The sequence below is a fragment of the Neopelma chrysocephalum genome, unplaced genomic scaffold (genome assembly GCF_003984885.1).
Source record: "Neopelma chrysocephalum unplaced genomic scaffold, ASM398488v2 Primary Assembly neopelma1_75, whole genome shotgun sequence".
Lineage (NCBI taxonomy): Eukaryota > Metazoa > Chordata > Aves > Passeriformes > Pipridae > Neopelma > Neopelma chrysocephalum.
Genome location: NW_020897736.1, coordinates 7,715,526 through 7,734,334, shown reverse-complemented (window position 1 = coordinate 7,734,334; position 18,809 = coordinate 7,715,526). Strand labels below are relative to the sequence as shown.

At 46.4% G+C, this 18,809-nt stretch overlaps 1 protein-coding gene across 3 annotated transcripts in view; it reads right to left on the bottom strand.

Annotated features, from left to right (window-relative positions):
• Nucleotides 1-18,809, bottom strand: part of NTRK3 (neurotrophic receptor tyrosine kinase 3) — a 219,466-nt gene that overhangs the window by 37,381 nt on the left and 163,276 nt on the right. For all 3 annotated transcript variants that reach the window (XM_027688403.1, XM_027688402.1, XM_027688405.1), the window contains exons 13-15: nt 13,925-14,055; nt 9,693-9,865; nt 3,875-4,118 (exon numbers count right to left, since the gene is read on the bottom strand). In XM_027688403.1, coding sequence (XP_027544204.1) covers nt 3,875-4,118; nt 9,693-9,865; nt 13,925-14,055 — 548 coding nt within the window. The remainder of the gene's footprint in view (nt 1-3,874; nt 4,119-9,692; nt 9,866-13,924; nt 14,056-18,809) is intronic.

The window sequence follows — 18,809 nt, the reverse complement described above, 5'->3', positions numbered from 1 at the left end:
AGAACACTCAGCACAAACCTCTGGGAAAGGATGGAACTAAATCCCCAAGAGGTCTCAAGCCCAGCCCAGGATTTGGGGCAGGATGCCAGAAGGGCAGAATAGAGGAAATATGGACAGAGGAATGTCTTAATGATGTTTAATGCCTACATAAATCCCTCCTCTATCTGACATGTGTCTTCACTGATGATGTCCTATCCACGTTAGGACATTACCTTGGGATTTCTTAAGAAGTCTTGATTACAATTTAAGACTATGTTCTCTTCTAAAGATGAAGAAATGCTGCCCTTTTCCTGGACAGTGCACATGATTTTGTTTTGGAATTGAATTATGCATTTTGGGGGACAAATGAAAATTATTTGTATTTTACTGGAGTTTGGGTGGATTCAGAGCCACAGAAGGGCTCTTGGAGCAACCAAACCCCTATCTGCAGGGTGAAAGAGCAGCTGGGAATTCTAATCTCAGCCCTGAAGATGCCTCCAGCTCTGACACTCCTCCCCCAGACACAACGAAAGCCCCCAGCTCCCTGGACAGCACCGGGCAGGCACCGTGTGCCTGACTTGCTGCAGTCTCCATGCCACACTCAGCTTGGCTGAGGCACAGTGTCCCTGACCTGCAGCGTCCCACCACCTGCTGTCACAGTCCTGAGTCATACCTAAAAAAAGTCGCCTACTCACACAGTTTTTTAAAGAAAACAACAAGGAAAACGAAATCCGCCCAAATCTTTTCTCTGCAGTATGGATATTTTCCATCCTGCCTTCCCACAGAGACCCACACCAAAGATTGCACAGCACGTTACACAACACAGCACAGAAACGCTTCTTCAGCATCCCCGCCTTTTCTCTTCACACAGAAGCTGGGCTACTTCTCCCTGTCTCCCCAGTTCCTCCACTTTTCTCCGCTTTCTAATCAGATGCTGATCCACCTCTCCCCACCACTTCCACCTCCACAACCATCTTCTCTCCATCCTGTCTTGCTGAAAGGAGTTTTAAAGGAAACAGCTGACGGGATCCCTCTGTGATGCAGGAGGAAAAGGACGCATCTGTCTTCAGGCAGAACATGGAGAGCCTTGCAGAGAGGGGAAACAAGCCTCTCTGCTGCTTTTGTTACTCAAATATTTGTTTTCTGTATCCAAATGTGCAACAGAAAATTAAGCGGCTCACCTTTGTTAAAGCACTTTTGCATCCCACAAATGCTGGAGCCAGATGGTGTTCTTTCTTTGTCTTAAAAGATTAAAACATGGGAAAGAAAGAAAATGCCTAGGAACAAATTCTCAGCCTGGAACATGCTCATATATCCCACTTAAGATATCATATATCCACATGCCCAATTATCCAGGCATGTGGGGCCTGGGCAGGAGCAAACACAGGGACAGGGCAGACTGAAGTGAGTCTGCTTGCAGAATGCTCCAGACCTGTCACTTTGTGTCAGCTTAGAGGTGGAATCTTTCCCTGTGTTTCCAGAAAATGACAAATTACAGTTTCTCCCAGGGCTGCAGCTCGGACACACCAAGCAATATTTTCTAGAAACCATATGAAGCAGAACTTTACTTCAGGTCCTACTGGTGGCAATGGCAGGCTGTGCACAAGGGGAGAGGTGCCACACACAAAAACCAGGAAACAGACTTGGGAACTTCACCAGGAAGGTTGTAGATGTGACCAGGGACAGCACCAAAGTCTTCAAAAGTACAAATCTTCAGCCACATCTCCACCTTTCATAGGTGAGACCCAGGAGCAGTTCAGTTCTCCCACTTGAGCTTCTTTGCTCATTTGCTGAGAGGAGTTTGGTTGGACTGTGGCTATAGGATGGATGAAGGACGCTTGGCCTCTGCACTTCTGCTCTTTGCTGGCCTGGGTAGGCTTGCCAGCTCTGCCACTGACTCCTGCTTTGGCCTTGGGCAAGTCACATAAACCTTCTGCTCCTCATGCCACCAGTATAAGTGTGGGCAATCAGAACCTTGTTTTGCTAGGACCCTTCTTTGGACTTTAGGAGAGAAAAGGCCTCCATGAATGAACTTAGCGAGCAAGAGTTTTAAAAGTACTAAAAATAAGTGAAAACAAAGAAAGGAAAATCAATTAAGAACAAAAGGCTGGGCTGGGCTGAAACTCAGCTCTTGTTCTGGTAAACAGGTGATAACTAGTTACTACTTTAGTCATACATGGCAATTTGTCTGTGTAGAGAAAAGTCCACTAAAAAGACTTACAACACTGCATGAGATATCATGGAGCAGTCCTCAGCAAAGCACTTTGCACAGACAGGATGAGGTCTACAAGACAGCACCATAGAGAAGACGAAAAATCCAACAACGACAAACTGTGGAAATATCTCAGTTCTCACTTTTTTTGGGCCCTCCCAGCCTTCACATGCCAATAACAGCAAATTCTCCCACTGCACAGAGAGCTCTCGGTGCTGCAGGAACACCAGCTCAGCTGGGATTGTCCCCAGAAGTGTGACACTGGCTGTGGTTGGGGCAGGACTAACAGGGCTGAAGGGAAGAAGGCAGGCAAGAATATGGGCCATCACATGTGCTGCTCCTCATCTTCCCCTGGGCTCTTCTCTTTCCTACTCGCTCCTTCCTGAAGTTTCAGCTGTGGTGGGACCACAGCACCTCTCTTTCCTCATCACTGCCCAGTAACTGCACTGAGACCTTTTCCCAGCGCAGGCTTTTCTGCTGTGCAGTGAAGATTGTTTCCCTCACTGGTAATTAAATTTAGTGGTAAGCCGATGTTCTGGCCTGGGAGAGGTGATGTGTCTCAGCACAAATCTGATCATGTTTCTCCTCCTCCCAAACACAGTAACTCCACTTGGCAGCTGTCTATCACATAATGAAAACTTTCTGAATCAGATCAAGACCATAGGTCAACCCTTTCACGAGTAGCTGATAGAAATCATCCTCAAAGCCAAACATCCATGTTGTAAGCAGAAATAAACCAGCCTTAGTCCAAGCATCAGGCTGGAAAGCACGGCTCCATAGCCTGAAAAGCCCTTCCCTGTTGGTGGATGGTCCAGAGACAAATACCTACTCCAGTGTGTTTCAAACATTTCACACATCACATCATCTCCTGTAGCTGGGGAAGGGTGAGAAACACTCTGTTCCCTCAGGAAGGCTGCCATCCTGGGCAGGTGGGACAGTGCAGACAGGTACAAAGGGAGTGTGCAAGACAAGGGGACAGTGCGAGCACAAATCACACAAGAAGAGGCTGGAAAGGCATTCCTGGCTCATTGAGTCTGTCCCCAGAGACAAGTGCAGGATTAGCCTCTGCACTAAACCCAGGCATTTTTATCTAGTTGCTTCCTGAATTTCTTTAATGACAGGCTTTCAACAACCTACCCTTGGCAAATTATTCCATTGTCTAAATGATGACCCTGCTGGGAAAAAAAGTGTTCTGAGGTCGAACCTAAATTGACTATTATTTCCTCTTCCATATTTTATGCACTTATCAGTCAGTCTTTCAGTTGCCTTTCTTCTTGGTCCCTGTATTAAGTTTCTTTAATCTAACACCAGAGGTCACAGCCTGTAGTCTTTATCATCTCTTTGGATTCCCTTTAATTTATCAATGTCTTCAAAAAAAAGGGAATAAAAATAGGCAGTAAGTATGGGATGACTTCAGAGCCATCCCAAAGCATGTGACTGTTTGCTGGGGTATCACAAAGAGTTTATGTGTAGGCATCTGCGTGGATGTCTGAACTACAAGCATGGCCAGGACTGAACAGGAGTAAGGACAGTGTTTAGGGATGCCTGATCAACATCTCTGCACACATTTCAGTGAGGAAATAACGAAGCAAGTGAGCCCGAGGGCTCCAAAAACTGATTTACTGTAACATTTCCTAGTCTCCCTTTGCTCTGAGCATCAGACTGCTGCTGGAGCTGCCTTACCCTGTAGTAATCAGTGCTGTAGACATCTCTTGACATCCCAAAGTCTCCAATCTTCACCAGTAGGTTGGCTCCGACCAAGCAGTTCCTGGTGGCCAGGTCTCTATGGACAAAGTGCTGGGAGGCAAGGTACACCATTCCAGAGGCGATCTGGCTAGCGATGTGGAGCATCTGGGATAGCCCTAGCTCCCCTTTGGCTTGTCGAGGCTGCCCATCCACGAGGATCATAGCGTCTGGGCCATGTGCCCTAAAGGGAGGAAGAAGCAAAAAGCATAGAGTTGCGTCTCAGAAGTGACCAGGAGATGGGAACCCCACACAGTCTCTGTTCCTGCTGGAGCGGGGCCTAGACCCACAGCTCTGCACTGTGAGGATGTACACAAAGCTCCAGTGGAAAGGAAGAATGAAAGCTTAAGAGAACAGGAAGTTGGGGGAACATTTGGTGGCTGAGTGGGTGCCATACATTCTTATCCTATCCTTAGTCTCCTGCACACAACCTCTTGTGGCCACAGACAGAGACAGAATGCCAGAACAGTGGGACCACTGGCTTGATGCAACATGGACACTCTTCTCTGGCAAGACCTGCACAGAACTAATGAGCCTCAGGATATTTATGTTAATTATATTTATGTTAATTCTTACACCTTTGATAACTTCCCAGAGGTAAAGATGTCACTCACTTTTCTTCCACACCTGTCATATTCTTGCTACCTAATCTCTTAAACAATCCCAAACAGCCTCCTTTTCTTTCCTTCGTATCACCAACCAACCACCCCCTGACTGATATCCGTGCAGCCAGAGATCACACAAAATGTTTCAGAGGAACACCAGCAGCTTCATCCCTGGAAAATCCCTTTTATATCCTGAACTATCCCAGAGGTAACACAGGTACTGTGAACTGTGACAGCATGAGTACAGGTGTAAAGTTTAGCTCTGGCTGTCAGCAGATGTGGAGAACATCCTCTGCAACAAAAGGAAATATTTTGCTGAACCAGGTGCATTGTAAATGCAGGACTTTAGGTCAGTCTAATTCCTGTTCTGTCCTTTTTTTGTCCCCTTCATCACTATGTACCAAGCCTTTCTGTGCCATGTGATGTCTCTTCCCCTGATAGAGCTCACCCTATGGTAACTTGTGTGAAGGTAGAACAACAAAAGCCCTCATATTTGGGGAAATGCAAGAAATGTTGCTGTGACCTTCCTTCTTGTGACTAAGACACAGTACAGCATTTCCTCTGAGGCTTTCATACTGTTCTCTTTGAAATTATTCTTGGCATTTTACCCCTGTCATCAGCAGTAACCCCACAGAGAGACAGCAAATTGAAACTGCACATTCAGAGCTTTCCCTCTTCCTTGACATGGGACTGAACAACACACCACAAGATCCAAACTGTTTCCCACCTTTATCTCTCTTCCTGAATTGTGCTGGGCTTGAGGGTGTACCAAAGAAATGAGCATCCAGATGTTTGGGGTTCAAGCATCAATTTTTCAAATGCCCCCCTCCTCAGCTACCTTCTGCTGCCCTACCACTGGGAACATGGCTCTAAAGGTCCTCTCCTAGTAGAAAGGACAGCTGGAAGAGGAGAGAAACTGCAGAAACAACTGCTGAGGAGCCAGGAGTGTTTTTTTGGAGCCATGAGTAGGTGGTGCTGCTGAATGTGGGGTGAGTTGTCTGGGAGCAGCAGCGTGAGCAGCAGAGCCGGGGCTGCCAGAGGCATCTCGGAGCCCTGTGGGTATGGTGGGAGCAGCAGTACACTGGAAGAACTGCTGAAGGAGCTGCAGAAGAGTGCATGCAGAAATGACAGTTTGATATCTTATTTAAACAGCCCACAGACATGTTTACCCCAGGAAACTACTTGGTGGTGACAACAAATGCTGACAGCAGGTGAAGCTGAGCCAGGACTGAGCAGGTTAGCTAAAAACAGCAAAGCAGGACAAACAATAGCTTCTAAAACTGTTCTGGACAGTTTGTGCCAGTCATGCCTTGCAGTTACACCATATTTAGCTACAGCTGGTACCTGTTGTCATCAAAGGTAAACATTCCTAGGTGAGAAGTGAAGGATGTATTACTATCTCATTACTGCCACTTTTTTTAAATACAATAATGGCCCCCAAAGAAGTGTCTGTGTCTGAGGGAAACATGTGGTGGTTAAAAAATGGTCAGCCAACACCTTTAATTCACTGGCTCTTTGTACAACCTACTATACAGGACACATCTCAGTATGTCCTCTCTACTACGTACATGTCCCTCCCTCTCTTTCTTTATCCCATATGGTTATAATCCAAAGGAAAGAAGAATCAACACATTTATGATATAAACAGGAAGGATATTAGTACATTTAGTTGTGTCAAGAAGCCTACAGGGAATATGAGAAGGGTATGTCCATCTTTTTCTGGGGAAAGGAGTTTAATTCAGCTTTAGAGAGAGGCCATAAAATTGGGTGGATTTCCTGTTAAAGAACTACTGGAGATTTTTTCCATTATGGAGTGGTGGAGGCTTTTGGGAAAAAAATCACCCTTCTAACTTCCTCTTCTGAAATTCCTCTTCTGTCCCAAGACAGTCTGATTGTGGGGCTGCTTCACCAGAAGGGCTGACACAAAACCACCAGAATTTTGCAACTTTTCTAACAAAACCTATTGCCTGTATGAGTGGCAACAACTTACTACAGACTGCAGAGAGGGTCTGTCATGGCAATGTGCAATTATCCCTACTTCAAAATTCCTTCTGTCCCAGACAGAAAACAAAAGCCAGAAAACCAGTGACAATAGTGAAGGGGGGAAGTGATGGACACCCCTGTTGAGCAGAGAGGGACATGGTCACTGCAGACCCCTGAGCAATGGGTGTGTGTGCTGGGAACACCCAGCCTTGCCACCCACCCACCCTGGCAGACTCCAGCCCCTGTGCACACCATCCCTAGGGATGCTGTGCTCCCTGGAGAGGAATGCCTGTATTTCTCCACATCAAGATCATGTCTATTGATATTATCTATTAGGCAGAACACCACAATTGCAGTCTCCCCTGGTGCAGACAGCAGGATTTGTTGTTGCTCCCCCAGCAACAGTCTTTCACACAGGGGCCCTGGGAGGTGTGTAGAGCCATCCCAGTGTGTGCCACCACTAACTCAGCAGGTAGGTGTTGATCCTAGTGCCTTCCTTTTCCACACCAGTCAATATTACAGACCAGTAAAACTCTCTGTTCTCTAGGAAGCACACAAAGATCTAAAAACACTTAGGGGAATTTATTTATTGTGCTTTTCTCTAGGAAACTGAGTCTAAAGTGAGCCTCTTCCATTTTACTGCTTTTTCGATTTCTGCAGTTAAACTGGGAAAAGTCCATCTGAGTGCCTGTTACAGACTCCCAGCATCCCTAGCCTCCAGTGTCTGGGATTCACTGTCTCCTGCTGTGGGCTGGGTGAATCATCACACTATAAAAACTGCTGCTTGCTGAGGGATGCTAGGCAGCTCTGCATCATCAACCCTTTCTTACCCCCTTGCAGTTCCCATTCCACAGTCTCCCACCAGCAGATACCTGACCCGACAAACAAAACCACAACTCTCTTTCCATATGCCCCCTTAGGCATTTTGAGTTCCTGTTTGCTGGGTATAAGCTCCCTTGCTCCCAAAGCCAGCTTCCTTTGGGATGCAGAGGGGTTTCACTGCCTACCACACACCAGCATGCAGAGAAGAGAGCATGGAACTGCTTTCTCCAAGGCTGCACAGGGAGGGGAAGCTGGCAGCTAAATGCAGCTGGAAGATGAGGAGCTGCAATCCCAGGGACCACACATCTGGAAAGTTTCTTTTCCTTCATAAAGGCCAAAGATAATACAACGAGCTTTCTTCTCCAGTGAAACTGGAGATGAATTTCATCAGGCATGAGTGTTTCTCAGACACGTCCCAAGGAAGGGTTGGGACAGGGATGAGGATGTCCATGGTTCCAGCATGATATCAGCCTTAGGGACACACTATTGTGTGAAGTAATTCCATGAGGCTTTGGCAGTGGGCACAAGACATCTTTCTGAGACAGTAGGAGAGCCTGCTTTGGACTACACTGTTCGGAAGGTCAGCTAGAGCAGTGAGAGGTTGTGCCTCAGCCGTAGTATCTCCCTCCTCTAAGTGAATTAAGGCTGCTGGTTCTGCCAGGAAAAATGATGGGTCAATTTTCCACTCTTCTTTGTGAGGCACCTTAAGAACACCATGTCTCATGCTCTTTTTCAGACTGCCTTCCTCCAGTCACAAGGCTGAGGCACTGTCCTTAACACTGCATCACCAATCTGTGCTAAAACAACCTTTCAGTCCAACTCATGGTTTCATGCCAGTAGGTAGAGTTCAATCTGCTGCTGCTGGGAGGTTGTTGAGCCCTTGCAGGCACCACAAGAGAGGGTCCCAGGGTAACCAAGGCTGCTCCCCCTTGAACGTGGGTCTGAGGAGCTCTGTAAAGCCAGTGTAGCAGCAGCCTTCACTTGTCCTACCTTGCCAAGGATGTCATCTACCTATCCAGAGCCTGAGACAGGGACTGAGCTTTAAATCATATTCGTTCTACCCACAGATGAGGAAAATGAGGAGGAAAACCAATGCAGGAATGTTCTCAGCTCATCCACTGCCAAGCAAATGCCCCAGTGGAGCTGCAGAGAGGTTATCACTACCTGACAGACGAAAGGAGAAAGCTCTAGGATCCTTCTTCATATCTCTTCTGGTGTAGGGGATTGCTTGGAAGTGAAAACCTCACGGGAAAACCTGTGTCTCCTGGTCAGAAACTGACTGTAATGGCAGAAAAATACTCACTGAGTGTATCCCAACCCCAGATCTAGACCTGCAGTGCACAAGCTTCTTGTTCCTCCTGTAATCATATTCACACTTAGCAGTCAAAACAGGAAAATATCAAGGGTCCAATTTTCTAAATATTGGGAAATAAAACGACTAATTATTTCAAGAGGTAAGTACCACTCCACTTGCATGCAGGTTTCAGAGCGGAATTTCTGTTTTGTGGGAGAAGAGCACCATAAACATCCTCCCACAGCTGCTCCCTGCCCCTTGCTGCTGGTGGGTGCAGGGCACACAAATGATCTGCCTCACGCTGATGAAATGGTTGAATGATGGGGGGCAGGGAGATCTCCAGCAAGTTACATCTCTGTAGAGACAGGAAAGGAAATTACGGCACTTTTTCAGGCCTTGCCAGGCTTCTTGAGCAGTGTGGTGCTACAGGTTAAGGGATCTCTGTCTGATGAGGCATGGGGACCAGGGATCAGGGATGGACTCCACAGTCATTGCCTGAGGCCCCTCCAACATTTCTCAGGTCTTTTATGAATACAGGAATGAGAACTAGGGACCAGTAAATGCCCAGGATACCAACCAGATCAAGGACTCCAGCAAGTTTCTGAAAGGAATATTTTGGTTCTTGTGCTGTTGAAGCAGGAGCTGGGTGACTGAGGGAGTGATGGCAAGTGGCCTTCCTGCTTCAGCAGGACATGGCTTTGCTGGGTGTACAGGACTTGGAGCTGCTGACAGCTGTGGTATCATGTTCTTCTACCCCCAAAGGGTAGAGGATTGCAGACACACCTCCTGCAGCTTCAAACTTGATGAGGTGGGAGAAGAAACCCCTGGTTTCCACAGCTCACAGAGACCACTATTGAGATTACCCAAGAGGAAATGTTGGGACAGGGCTAATAAAGCACCAGATCTGGTGAGGACTATCATCTCCTACAAGCTGCCCTTGGAACAACCATCCCTCATTCCTCAGCTCACTTAATTACGTCACTGGGGCAGCACTGATCCAGAACTCACCCTGGGGTGGCTGTACAGCAGTTCCCACGCCCTCCTTCACACTTACCTCAGGAACTTGTTCAGGTCGCCGTGCTTCATGTACTCAAAGACCATGATGAGCGGGTCTCCGTCCCCACACACGCCGTAGAACTTGACGATGTGCTCGTGCTGCAGGTTGGTGAGCAGCTCTGCCTCCCGCTGGAAATCCTTGCGGGCTGCCAACGTGGGGTCTTTCAGTGCCTGAAATGAGGGACACACACATGCACAGGGTGGGCTCGGGCGAGGAAAAAGCAGAACAAATGGGTCACAGCATCACAGAGGAGCTGGCAAGGAAGGGAGGGGAGCGGAACCACTGCCACTGGCCCCATTGCTCTGGGAGAGCTGGTGGCACCACCTAAATGTTTTGTTCATGTAGTTACTGGCCCAGTGGGTTCCCCAGCTCATTTCTTAGGCAGCAGCAAACATGCCTCAGAGGGTAATAGCTTCCAATTATTCCCAGCTTGGGCAGAATTTGTACTGGTGACCTAGGGGTGAATGGCTTCATATCTCATTATTATTAAATTTCTGAGCCAGCCAGTCCTTGCTATCTGTCTTTTATTTTGAAATAGCTGACTACACTGCCTTTATTCAGAAGATGGATTTGCCTGGCTGTGCAGTTATTGTGTGGATTTTTCAAACTGCCTCCGAAGAAGGACATTGTCAAGTGTTTTCTCATAATTTTTAAAATCATGTTTTTATTCTCTGCTGTTTATAGCAGCTCCCCTGGAAGACTGATGCTGAAATTGGTATCCTTATTGAGAATATCTCATCTTCCACAATTTGAGCATGCCACTTTGCCATTGCAGGGCAGCTTGCAGGCTCCAGGTGGTGAGGACCAGCCTGACATTGCAGAGTTGCCATGAAGATGTTGCTGTGGGTGCAGCCGGCAATCAAGGAGGAATTCCCAGAGTTGGAGTCTGGCTTGTCTGTGCATTATTGCGCAGTTGCATTGGTGAGTTAGTTTGAAAGCAGCTTGTTATCTCAGGGTATCAAGGAACAGAACTTGATAAAAAAGTTGAAGTCCAGACCATTTGACAAGATGGAACAGCCATGAGAATCAGCACGGTCTTTGCAAACATTTAGGGAAACGAAGAGGCAAATCTGGTTTTGAGTTGCTGTGTCTCAGTTACATCCTCCCCATCCTCCACATGCCAGGACTGTTTAAAACCAATTCTGGCTTTAACTGTTCAGCCTAACAGGAGCTGTAAAAGACTCAAGGAAACTTGTTCCAGTTGTCCTGAGTCACTCTGATGTGCACCAGTTCCCTCTCAGTGGTGAGGGACACGAGGTAGTTCTCCCCTTGCCTACACACAAATATACCTTCTCCCTTTTCCCCATGCCTTCGATCTCCCCATACAGACAGGAGAAGTGGCATGAGCAGGTGCAGGCTGCAATTTATGCTTAAAAAGAGATGTTAAGCATCAGAAAACTGTGCTTGAAGGACAGGACCCAGCACACTGTTACTGCACCTTGGCTGGCCCATGGTACTGCTGGATATTGTGAGTCCTTCAGAGCAGGTGCTTTTCCCCTCGGAGCAGATCTGCTGGAAGGTTTTTCCCCAAGCCTTAGGACACTACCTCTTCTTCTTTTTCTGCCCCCAAACTACTAGACACATGGCGTAGATCTATTTTAATTCTTTGTCCTTTGGGATACCTTGACTAGAGATATTTAGATGAATGTTAGTTACACGGTGCAGATGGCAAAGCATCCATCCTTATCTCAGGCACCCAATTACTTTTAGTCATTTAATATCTTCATAATGTTGATGCTACCCTATTTTTCTGCAGGGAAATAGTCCCTTCCCCCATCACTCTTTTCTCCCCCTTTTTCCTGTGGTTGCACACAGTATTTCAAGCTGCAGTGAGCTTAGGTTTCCTCCCCTTCACACACAATCATTTCTAGAAGGTGTTAGGACTGTAAGTTTGTAAATATGACACATCAAAAAAAAGTTATTAAAGCCCTCCACATTACTAAAGTTGCACAGTCAAACATTTAGAAATGAGGAAAACAGGAGCTGGAAGGGATAGAACAGGGAAAAAAGACCAGAACCAGAGGAAGAGAAGGGATGTCTCAGTAAAATCACTGGAATGACTCTCCCAGGAAGATTTGAGGTGGATTTTTTGGTGCCTCCATCACATGATTCTTCCATAATTTCTGGCAAGTCCCTGAGCATCTGCAAGGTTGCAGCTGTTGTCACGAAGTGCCAGTTGTTTCAATATTACCTGGAAAATCCCCTCTTATGTGGCATCATGGCCAGGTCTCCACAAGCATGATGTGTTTATTACTGCAGCAGGGCTCACTCTGAGTCTGGTACCTGCTGTCCATGGGGCTGGAAAGGGAGGTCAGTAACTCTGTCTTCCACCTAAGTGGATCCCTTCAGCTCAGTTTTCCTGCTTCTCCATCTGCCCTTCATCCCCTGCAAAAGGGTGATGATACAACCCCAGCAACTTTCTGGGAAGCTGTGAAAACAGGCACACTCACATTTAGGGAGTTCTCAGCACAGGAGTGATCATCACAATGGAGCAGCTCACAGAGAAATGAAAAATATGTGTTTGAAGGACGTGCCCTGAATACAGCCCCTCCAGCATTTCTAGTACTTGACTTTGTCACCTCAACACTTCGCTGGATATAGTTTTTGTGCATTTCTTAGCATGCTTTTAGAAGCAAGCTGAATAAAACAGGGAGCTTGTGTCATCACATCAAAACTCAGCTTATTTGCGGGGCTGCGAACTCTATATTGCTGAAAATCTGAGTCCATTTAACTGAGTGAGTAACACAGCCACTTTATTTGGCCCTGGGAGAGAGTCCCTGAGAGCAGGGCAGAGGCAGGCTCTGGGCTGTGGACTCGGCTGCCCTTAACCAGCATATCCTGCTGCTGCCCTGAGCTGCAGTGACTGGGGAGGTAGTTCTCAGCCTCTATCAGGAGCATGGGATCTTCAGGAAATGCAGCCAAATCTCAACTTAATATATAAAACCTTTCTTTTTTTTTTTATTTTTTATTTTACCTCAGACTTCTAATGTGGCCCAAATTAGAGGGATTTTTTTTTCCTGCCACTCCCAGAGCTGGCTAGAAGCCAGATTCCAAGGCCCTGCTCCATACAGCTGGAACTGTATGATCTTGCAGGATGAAAGGCATTTTGGAGATGTAAGCTCATAGTAGCAATTAAGAGAAACAAGTTCAGATGCTGTTTCTGCCTACATGCAAATGAAACTCAGAAGAGACTCAAGAGCCCGGCTTGCTAAGGGATGGCTGACACTGATAGGCAGGTACCAGCCCTGTAATCAAGCAATTAATCATATGGGTGTCTTCGCTGCCTCAGCTTTAACCAGTCTCAGAGGTGAAAGGTTCAACCTTGCACTTCACTGCCGGAGCAAAAGGGGATACACGAGCTTAAAAATAAAAAAAGGCTTGAGCTGCCAATGATTAGAACAACTCTCAAGTAACTGGTTGCCTCCAGCATGCTGGAGAGAGTGCTGGAACCTTTCCCCCTGTAGAGCATCGGTTCTAATGCAGAACTTGTTCCAAGGAGTTAGGAGGCATTGGTTAAATCCAAGGGATTAGACTGTGTGTGTCTGCCAACTGGTGCCACTTGAGAGGAGAGTGCAGATCCGCACTGAGTGGTCTCCCCTGCCCAGACCCACGCTGATGGGACACAGCTCACACAGGGACTATCACAGGATGCAAGCAGCACGGCACAAGCCAAGCTGAACTTGTGTTGGCTCAAAATAAGCAAAACAGGAGCGACCTGTGGCTAGGCAAGCAGGAGCTGAGTGGAGCTGAGCCGAGCTGCTTCGCCCATCTTGCGGCAAATTGATCCCAGAAAATTGGTTCATCGTGCTTAGCTTTTAAGTACTTATTTTTGCTGAGTCCTTTTTTTGTTTCAGCTTCTGCATGTTACACAAAAAGATAAAATCCAGAAGGAGCAGGGCCCCAGTGTCTCACAGAGGGAGGTGGATCCACACTGCGCTGCTTCAGCTGCACGGGAGCTCACGGCTTCCAGACCAGCTTCTCCTCCCTGTCTGTCTCCTGGCTGCGCCGGCAGGAAGGGAGGTTTTGGCATTGGTGAGAACAGACAACCTTGAAGCGAAACACTGAAACTTTGTGTGACTAAGTGGATTTACCACAATCTCCAGCATCAAATAAATCTCCGCCCATGGCCCCCAGCCCTCCCTTGCTTCCCTTTCCCATGCAGGCTCATCCAGTCTCGCTTTGCCAGCCAGCCCCTGCCCTACTCTCTGCCATTCGCCCTTGGGATTTACCTTCACTGCCACCAGCATTTTGTCGTTGGTGGGGCTGAGGTTGTAACACTCGGCCAAGAACACCTTCCCAAAGGCACCTTCTCCCAGCTCCCTCTTCAAAACGATGTCTCTCCTCTTAATATGCTGGACATCTGTTGGAGGGAGGGGAGGAAGAGGGAGAGGGTTGAGGGAAGAATGAATCAGGGTTAATTCAGGGAATGGAAAACAACTAATTCAATTCTCTTGCAAGCTGCAAGGGATCTGAAATTGCTTTGCAAAAACATCTACAGGGATCTTTTTACCCACCCACAGAACGCAGCCATCTCTGGGATGGAGCTAGTCTCATGCAAAACATCTGCAAGGAAAGTACTTGAGGTTTATCACGTTCTCATGACAAGCTCGTGGCAAGCTTCTCCACAGGGAGAGGAACCTTTGGGGCAAGTTCTGCTACAAAGACCTGAATCTCTTTGCAATGATCCTGGAAATAATCCATCTCCTGTGAGGCGTAGCAAAGGTCACATACTTCTGATGCCAGGCCAGGCAAGATTAGAAGATCCTGTTGATTTTTGCATTTCAAATGGGATTAGTTTAAATTCAAACACAGCAGATTTTTGGGGTTCAACCTCGGCAAGTCAAATCATTCCCAAGAGGAGGAGGATCACTGACCCCCATGCACGTTAGGGCATGAGCAGGAGTTGGCTGGAAGCATCGAGTACTGTCCTGCAGCAGGACCCTGACCCTGCAGCCTTCTACTCGACTGTTACCTCAGAAAGAAGGTCATCCCAGGATACAGTTACTGGCACAACAGACAAACTGAATCCATTAGTTTCAATGATCCTTTCCACTGACATTTAGGATGGCAAGGACTGACAGAGAATAGCAACCCAGGTTTCAGGAAGAATCAGAAGAGCAGTAGCTATTAATTTACCAAAGGTACAGAGGCCAATGAAAATTGGTCTGCTCGGCTAACAGGTCATTCCTAAGGGCTGGGTCAGCCCAGGGATCAGGCACCTAAAAGGGCGGGTAAGTGACTATGGGATATCCACTAATGCTTTGGCATGATTAAATGGCACTGGTTGCTGGGAGAAGTTGTGGGTCTCCATATTCTCTTCTGGGAACAATACTAGGGCACAGCTACTTGCTACCAAACCTCCAAGCACTTTTCTGACATCACAGCACCCCTGCAGCTCCTCAGCAATACGAAGAGGTTTCTTAATGCCCATAAGAAGCTGTGGAAGCAGCTACAGATGCACAGCCACCATAGCATTTTCTGGAGGCATAGTACCCAAAACTTCATCTCTCTAAACTGTCCTTCAGTGAGGTTTACTGGCTCCCTTGAGAACTCTGGCACCACAGACCACCCCCAGCTTCAGCCTGAAGGTCATGGCAGGGCAGAGGAGAGCTGTACACTTTTCTCCAGCGTCTGGTGAGCAAAAGCTGATGCATGACAGGTCTCCCCAAGCAGAGGCATTAAGTGGGTCAGTGCCCTTTTTCCACTCCTACCCTGAAACGTTCATAACCCTGAATATGTTTGCTCACAAACTGGACCACTTTTGAGTCTTTTCCATCTCTTCCATCTGGCACAGGTACGCACCCCTTGGCTCGTGCATTTTCCGTGGGACACTGCAGATCCAGGAGGTGGAGGTGACTAACTCCAGGTTTCAGACTGGCTGCAGGGACATGTCACTAACAGAGATGACAATCTGCCACCAGCTCCTGCCACCCAGGTGTCCAAACGGGTACCTGTATCGACCTGGGGGGGCATGTGCCCCACAACAACATAGGTAACACAATGCATCAAAACTCCAAGGGATTAGAAGACAAGCATCCTAATGGATCTTGTACAATTAAGCTTTTTAATTAGGAGCTCAGAGGCAGGTTTAAGGAGCTGCCATCTCTGGGCCTTTGGCTTGTTTGGGAAGATGGATGCCGTGAGATTGCATAAGCAATGGGCCTTGTAATGAAAGATGCCTCTCTGGGGAATTCCCATTGACCTTTTTGTTAATTGTTCTGCAGACTGAAAAGTGTTACTTACCAATATTAATAACATTTGTAACATTAAGGCACAGGGTGGTAGGCACATCTAAAATTATTCTGGTATTAAACCTGCAGTGACAGCCAGGGAGAACAAATCACATGTGGACTTTGCCTTCTCCACCTGGTTTAGCCGAGTGTTTAAGGAGTACCTTGAGAAATCTGAGATATTATGTGTTGAAATGTTAAGTGATGCACTTGGGTGAGGAAAGTCCTAATCTAAGAAAAGCTCAAATGGTACCAATTTACTTTATATAGTAGAGAGAAAGGATTTTTTTCCTCTTTCTCTTGGCAAGCATTTCTATAACACTCATCACTACAGTACCTTGGACTTACTGTATTGACAAATCACATATTTGCATTGTTGGTCTCCTGAATAGCAGCAGTCAAGAAAGCTGCAGGGGAATGATCTGGTACTAAGAGGAGCCCAAGGACACTTCAAAAAACTCAGAAATGTAGCAATTGCAATCCGATTGCCCTGTTTGGTGTGAGATAAAGTTAAAAAGGAAACTGTCTCAGAATAACCAGCAATATTATTGGAGAATGTTTATACTTCTTGTGAACAACACCATGAGAACTGAAGCAAACTACTTTTTCTGAACTCTCCAGGGTCTTGCCCAAAACGTTCAGCTCCCAATTTTTCCTCCCAACAACATCTTAATAAAAGATCAGACATTTCTGAGAGCTGGCATCCAAACTGTGTAATTATGTCTACATTATTAAAATAATATCCCATCTGTGTTCAAGACCAGATTTTGCAGCAAGTTGTTAAAGTCACCTGAGAAGCTTCAGGGAAAATTTATATGAGGAATTAAAGGTGCTATTGCAGCAGGCAGAGTTGAACTGAGAGAGGAGCAATACTTTTGCAGTGGTGGATGCATGTAGAACTGCTGGATTTAAAATAAACTTGGGTGGTTATAAAAATAAAAAGGTCATGAAGTTAAGTAGTTTGACAGCAACTGGACAATCTTAATGCAGAATCAGAAAAGTACTTTTGCTGATCACAATTTCTCTCAACCTCAATTGGCCATAAATTTTGCTTCACAGCATTTTAGACACAAATGGAATAATAAGTGAGTTATAATAAATTGCTTTTTCACATGCTATAGGCCTAAAATAGTGAATTTTACACCAAATTCTTCCATTCACAGAGAGATCAGCGCTATGATTAATTCTAAATTACTATTAAAGATGGGCTTTGGCCATAAAGCAGTGACAAACCACCCCAGCACAGTGCAGATGGCTGTGTTATTGTGCTAACCCTGCATCTCTGTGCTCGTCTGTCCTGGCTGTAACTCATAAGGAAGGCAGAGTAGCCATGAAGGATGCTCTGCTGCAAGGGCACCTCAGCGGTTCATCTGCATAAATCTGTTTACCTCCTCCTGGAGAAAGCTGAGCCCTGTCTGATAAACAGCTGGTGTTTATTTGTTTTAGGCAGGCAGTGGTGTGCTAATCTGTCTCGGCTGTGTTGCAGTCAGCCCTGTAGACAAGGTGTATGCAAACTGCCTTCCACTAAGTACCACTCGTTTGGGTTTTTTTCTCCCCTTGTACCATTAACTTATAAAAACAAGCCAACAAGACGATTCAAAAGAAGAACCTTTGCAGGAGCCACAGCAAGACCTGACAGGAAAATAAGCAGACTTGACAGCATGATGGGAACTCATTCAAAGCCGTGCTGTATCTGCAGGAAGGATGTGAGCACACAACACCAAAATAATTCCAGTTTAAAATGGAATATCTTTTAGTCCTTGTTTTGGGATTACTATGTTGCTGCATGACACAGAAGGAAAGTTGGGTAGATTTTCCACCTTCCTTCTTGTCCATCAAGATTTAACACACGGAGAAAGTGTTTCAAACTCTTGTTGTGAATAGCCCATTAACCACACCAGAAAGCACCCAACCCGAAGCTGGCTGGAAATGGCCTGTGACTTCAGTTCAGTGACGGCAGCAGGAGGGTAAGTTAGAGCATTAACAAGAATAAGTCTGGGACACTGCACCCACCTTTACAAATAGCCTCCAAAGCAGAAAGCTTTCCCTTTCGCTGGAAGAACCAAGGCAGAAGGGTGGCAGCTGCAGATCTGCAAAGGGATCTTACCTAACCACCTCTGAACCTTTTTGCAGGACAACTGACTTGATCTCTGCTTAAAGTGAATTTAGTTAGAAAAATGGCTGTCTAAAAGCAGAAATTTCTTCCTCCCCGTCATTGCACCCATGCGTCCTGAGTCATGTCTGTTCCTCTCCTTGACACAAACACATCCTAGTTTGCTAAACTTGCAAACCCAGCACAACCATGAGATACAGCGGAAGAAGAAGAGGGAACAAGGTTAATTCTGCTTTTCTTATACATCAATCTACCATTTTCTGATGGGTCACTTCTGCACTGGCCCTTGTGATTGAGCCTGGAAAAGCAAGGACTTTTCCACTTGTATCACTGATTCAATGACTCTTCTCCCATCTTTTATGCTCATATTGCAGAGTCTCTCTAGCCTATGGTAAGGTCAAGGCACAAAGAACCCAACTCAATCTCCAAATCCCAGGTAGAACATATGGAGCTGGTAACAGACTGCGTGCAATGAAAACAACTTGTTTTGAATAACCACCAGATTTCAATCACATGAGCAGATATTGGGACGTTGCATTGGTACAGTTCATGAATCTAATTTTCCAATTACTGTCTCATTTCTAAATCAGTCCTGGGCATCAGACAAAGAAGAGATGGGTTCAGTGACACTGCAAATGCTGTATTTCAGATTCCCATCACAGCCAGAATCCTTAAAACCATGGTTTGATAATACAGTTGAAACCTGGATGCACAATTGTGTTTGGACACAGATGACTACAGTGGGAGGTAAATGGACAAATCAAACTCCAA